This window comes from Orycteropus afer, unplaced genomic scaffold, assembly GCF_000298275.1.
Source record: "Orycteropus afer afer isolate SDZICR_OR568_19922 unplaced genomic scaffold, OryAfe1.0 scaffold00259, whole genome shotgun sequence".
Classification (NCBI taxonomy): Eukaryota; Metazoa; Chordata; class Mammalia; order Tubulidentata; family Orycteropodidae; genus Orycteropus; species Orycteropus afer.
The window spans coordinates 4,489,618-4,494,860 of NW_006921846.1; the positions used below are offsets into that span (position 1 = coordinate 4,489,618).

Consider the following 5,243-nt stretch of genomic DNA (forward strand, 5'->3'; position numbering starts at 1 on the left):
ATAGCCAAACTCAATGCCATCGAGTCAATTCAGATTCAAAGTGACCATATAGGATAGAGTAGAATGGCCCCGTAGGGTTTACAAGGCTGTAAATCTTTACAGACGCAGACTACCACATCTTTCTCCTGTGGAGTAGCTGATGGGTTCGAACCACCAGCCCTTTGGTTAGCAGCCCAGCACTTTTACCACAACACCACCAGAGCACCTTTGCCTTCATATAGTAGCTTCTTAATAAATGTTTGTTGGATAATTAAAACAAAATGAAAGCATTGTTCTTTTCTACTTGCCACAAATTAACAGCTTCTCAGGATAGGTAACTATTTACAAGACTAATTACTTTCTATTTGCAGCAAATGTTTTGAGAATGAGTAATTCCAGTTATATAAAACCTTCAGATTCTGAAGTGAAAAGAGACCATCAACAAGTAGTATTGAGTGCCAATTATGTAAAAATTGTTAGTCATTAAGAATATGGTAAGGCTATGCAAATTTGGACCAGTTGTTAGTGAAAACAAGTTTGTATTGTTAAAATCAATTACAGAAGAGATTATTAAGTGTATTTTCTCACTCTAGAGGCTACAACCAGGCCTTTTAGAGAGATTTAAAGCTATAACAGTAGATACAATGTACAAAGGGTACTTCTAAAAATATTTGAATGCTTAAATGTTCTCAAGTTTTTTTTTTATAATCTCAAAAGTCATTTCCCTAGTAGCAGTATTTAGACTATCTATTTCTTTCTCTGTGAAGTAAAATTTTTATAACCAAAGCTGAACTTCAGTTTAGCACTTCCTTTAATTTCAAAAGATTTTAAGATACACCACGTCAGAATTAATAAACCCTTACTAAATGCCCAGGTGGGAAATAATTTTCTGTATTTTTTCTAGTGGTTGTATTTTGTCCTCTATGTATTTTCCCTTACATATTCCACAGGAGATTCTAATTTTTAGAATTTGAAGGAAAAATGAAGAGTACATGATATTTTTTGAAAAAAAACTTCTAATGAAACTAAGGTTCAGTTACTTTACTGGGTCCTTTTTAAAGAAGTACAGCTTTTAAAAGATGATACTCAGATTTGTGTTTGCTGTTCTGTACCTTTGTAGGTAAGAACTCGAGTAGCATAGCCCCTAAGGCACTTGACTGCTAACCAGAAGGCTGGTGGTTCAAACCCAACAGCCACTCCTCGGAAGGAAGGTTGGGCAATCTACTTCCCTAGGGTCACAGTGAGTTGGGTCCAACTTGACGGCAAATAACAACAACCACCACCACCTATGTAGGTATAATGTAGGCAGCTCTGGTGGTGCAGTAGTTAAACATTTGGCCTCTAACAGAAAGGTTGGCAGTTCAAACCCACCAGCTGCTCCGCGGGAGAAAGATGAGGCAGTCTGCTTCTATAAAGATTTACAGCCTTTGAAACCCTATGGGGCAGTTCTGCTCTGTCCTATAGGATCACTATGAGTTGGAATCAATTCAACAGCACACAACAACAACAGGTGTAATCTAAAAATAACCTTAAGGCCAAAGACATAGAATCATAAAATACACATTATTGCCTACTCTCTTTATTCCTGATATATTTGGCAATTTGAGATTGTTGTCCTCTTGTGTAAAATGGTGGTATTTTGTAGTTTACAGGTTTGTGGTAAGAATTAAAGATTACATATGTAAAGTGCTTAGCAAAATGCCTAGCATGTGGTAGATATCATTAGCATCTTCACTATGATTGTATATTATAAACTATTTTATGTATATGATGAATTATTTTCTTTTCTAGCCTTTCTCATATCCCTTAGTCCTTTGCTGCTGGTATTATACAGTACTACTTTGTGATATGTTTAAAAGGTGGTTAAGAGTATTCAAAGGTTTAAGATATGCTTTTAGCAAATCTAAGTGAAACCACTTTGCCTAGCTCTTCCTGTACCCGCCCACCCACTGCCATCAAGTCGATTCTAACCCGTAGCGACCCTATAGGACATCTAAGTAGAAGTGCCCTGTAGGGCTTCCAAGACTCTTAAGTCTTTATGGAAGCAGACTTTCCTCATGGAGAGGCTGGTGGGTTCGAACCACTGACCTTTTTATTCAGCAGCCCAATGCTTTAACCACAGTGCCACCAGGGCTCCTCTTGTCCTATACACTACTTTCCAATTAAAGTTTGCCTTATTTTCTTCCTTACTAATTTCTTGTTGTTGTTGTTTTTGCCGTTGAGTCGGCCCGACTCATAGCGACCCCTCCTTGGGTTTCCAAGGCAGTATCACTACGAAAGTAGGATTGCCCAACCTTCCTTCCGAGGAGTGACTGGTGGGTTTTAACTGCCAGCCTTCTGGTGAGCAGTCAAGTGCCTTAGGCACTATGCTACCAGAGCTCCCCTTACTAACTAGTCCTTCTTATATCTACAGTTTTGCCTATGTGTAGTACAGGTAGTTAACATTGAATTTGTTGTGTTAAATGTTTTCACACAACTGGCAAATGTAAGAAGTAAGCATTTTTGCTGTTGAGCCTAGCTATATAACCCTTCAGTGCAGACTATAAAATCAGAAGGTGCTGTCAGAATTCACGGAGAAAATGTGTATTCTTCATTTCATGGTGTATTCTTCATTTCATGGCAGTTTTAGTATGTCTGCTATACACTTAACCTTACTGTCAGCCTCGTTAGAGATCCCTTGTTAGCGTCAGACTTGCCCAGCTGATCACATTCTGTCATCATTCCAGTCCTCGGGGCTGAATAACACTCCAGCCTCTTGCCATGAAATGAAGTATTAGATGACTTTGAGGCCTAGACTACCTGGGACCAGGCATCCAGGCCCCCAAGGGACTATATCCCAAGCCAGGGAAAGATCACCTTAGAATGGTAAGTAGAAGCAAGCCTCAGAAAGGAGGAAAGGCAGAATAGGATGAAGGGATTACAGAAAAGAGCCAAAAAGGAGAGATGGAAAAGGCAGGGAAGAGAATATATCCCCCAAAAGGTGGACGGTCTTGGGCATGTGACAGTTGTGGTAGCAGACTTCATGTTCCCTGTAAAAACAACTAAAAACTTTTTTTTCATGCTTTTAAGGTATTATGAAGACAGATAACACAGAAGTTCTTCTTTCTGCTGACTTCACTGGAGCAATCAAAGTTTTTATTAATAAAAGAAAAAATGTATCTTAATTTGAAATCACATTTAAAGTAAACATATCAGTAAGTTGTATCAAAACTGAAAAAATATTATAGTGCTTCAGGCTGACATCCTTTTTTTAAAAATTTTATTGAAAGTTTTTCAAATATAATATATTTTTTGAGAGGCAGTGTTGTTGATCTAGTAAACCTTGGACTTCTAGACTAGAAAGGAATGTGGCTAGAATAACATTGCCAAACATTAGGCTTTATGTTTTGTTATGTTTGTGTTTTTATTATATAATTGTGAAAATGCACAGTTTTCTGCATGAAAATATATTACTATATTCATCATATGTGTGTGCCTCTTGGTTACATGCACTAAATCTAACAGTTAAATTATTTCTATGGCTCTTTTGCCTTCTTCCTAGGGGGTAAAGTCTTGTTTCTAGCTTAAAAAATTTCTTTTGCACAAAATTTCATTTTTCAGAAAAGTGGTATCTTTTGACTGAGTTATTGTTTTGTAGATGTTATATAGGTTTCCACTAGGTCAATAGCCAGGTGTAAATTGCTTTTATAAATTTCTCAATTTGGGGTCAAGATTTTTTTGTTTGTGGTCTAAATTGTGGACTTAGTATTCTTTTCTTTGTAAGTATATGTATAATTTCCTTCTTCTTCCCCCCCACCTCCACACTGGAGCACAATGTTTCTATGTAAAGAAATCTTTTCCTTCTTTATTCATGAGCACCATGCTTTGCTCACTTAAAAAACAAATGAAGCCGCATTAAGGAGTGAGTCTTCTTTTTTACAATAATGTAAAAATAAACTGTTTACATTTTTTTAAAGCATTGTAGTTTTAAAAATTAAGCTGTTCTGTTTTGAGTTGTTGAATTTGAAAGCCTTTGTAAATATTGATATAATGTACCAATGAAATAACATCTGGGGCAATGTCACCCTGATAATGTTGTTGATGGTTAGCATATGTTTCTGAAAATTAAATATGTATTATTAAAAGTTGGTCAGCAACACTTGTTAAACATGTGGCTTTATTTTCATATAAATTCAGTAAAATGAAGTCTGCAAGAAAGCGAAATTCTTTTTTTAATAATTTGAATTTTAATAAACAGATCCATTTGTGGACCCCTAAATTCTAGTGCAATAGTTACATGCCATGTTTTTAAAATTCTTTTTTATTGTTGAGAACATACACAGCAAAGCATAGAGCAATTCATCCATTTCTACACATACGATTCTGTGACATTGATTACATTCTTCAAGTTGTGCAGCCATTCTCACTTTCTGTTTCTGAGTTGTTACTCCTCCGTTAACAGAAACTTACTGCCCCCTGAAGTTCCATCTCAGTTTGATCCCATAAAGATGATTTTGAAAGAAATAACACAGTACTCAAGGCAGATATTCTTTACGAGTTACGCTCAACTATATTGGTTTTAAGAAGATGTTGGAATATTTTCGGTTTACCGTTTAAATATTATCTCAGGGCAGTGGTTTCAGGGGTTCATCTAGCTACATGCCTTTTCTAAAAAAATTATTTCTGGAATGAACACTGCTAAGAGTTCATCTATACAGTTGTATGTTCTTTACTGCATTTGTTTTCAGTATATAAATTAAAAGCTAAGGAGCACCCTTGTTAATCCAGTTGGTCTTGGAGTATTCTGGGTTTTCTAGGTAATTGCATGTTTGCCTTGGTTTTGCCTCCGTGCTTTCTTCTGCTGTCAGTTTTATGTGTATTTTTTCCTTCTCCCTCCCTCCACCTCTTTCCCCCCGTCTTTCTCTCTTCTCTCTGCCTCCTCCCTCCTTCTTTTGGCTTTCTCATTCTTCTGTACTCTACCTAACATTGAATTGTCATGCCATAGGATTACTAACCAGTCACAAAGTATCTAGTCTCAAGGTCTGGATGGCAGTCTGATTGGCCCCATGTTTCTTCTTTGATGTTGATTGTAAGGTTACAGTAAGGAGAAGAGGACGCACAAAAGTGAGGTTAAAGAGAAGTTTTTATTCTGAGTTTCCGGGGGAGGTTTACGGGCCCCCGAGAGGGGCCCGGGCGAGGTTCACGGGTCCCTGAGAGGGGCCCGGGAAGTCGCACCACCTGGCTGGGGAGGGGAGGGTTTATAGTCTTGTGGAGGACCTAAGTGG

At 37.4% G+C, this 5,243-nt stretch overlaps 1 protein-coding gene across 1 annotated transcript in view; it reads left to right on the top strand.

Moving 5' to 3' along the window:
- WDR44 (WD repeat domain 44) overlaps positions 1 to 3,143 on the top strand; it is a 97,896-nt gene extending 94,753 nt beyond the window's left edge. Inside the window, exon 21 of the mRNA XM_042782198.1 lies at positions 3,049 to 3,143. Within this exon, the coding sequence (XP_042638132.1) occupies positions 3,049 to 3,143 (95 nt within the window). The remainder of the gene's footprint in view (positions 1 to 3,048) is intronic.
- Positions 3,144 to 5,243: the final 2,100 nt, after the last annotated feature.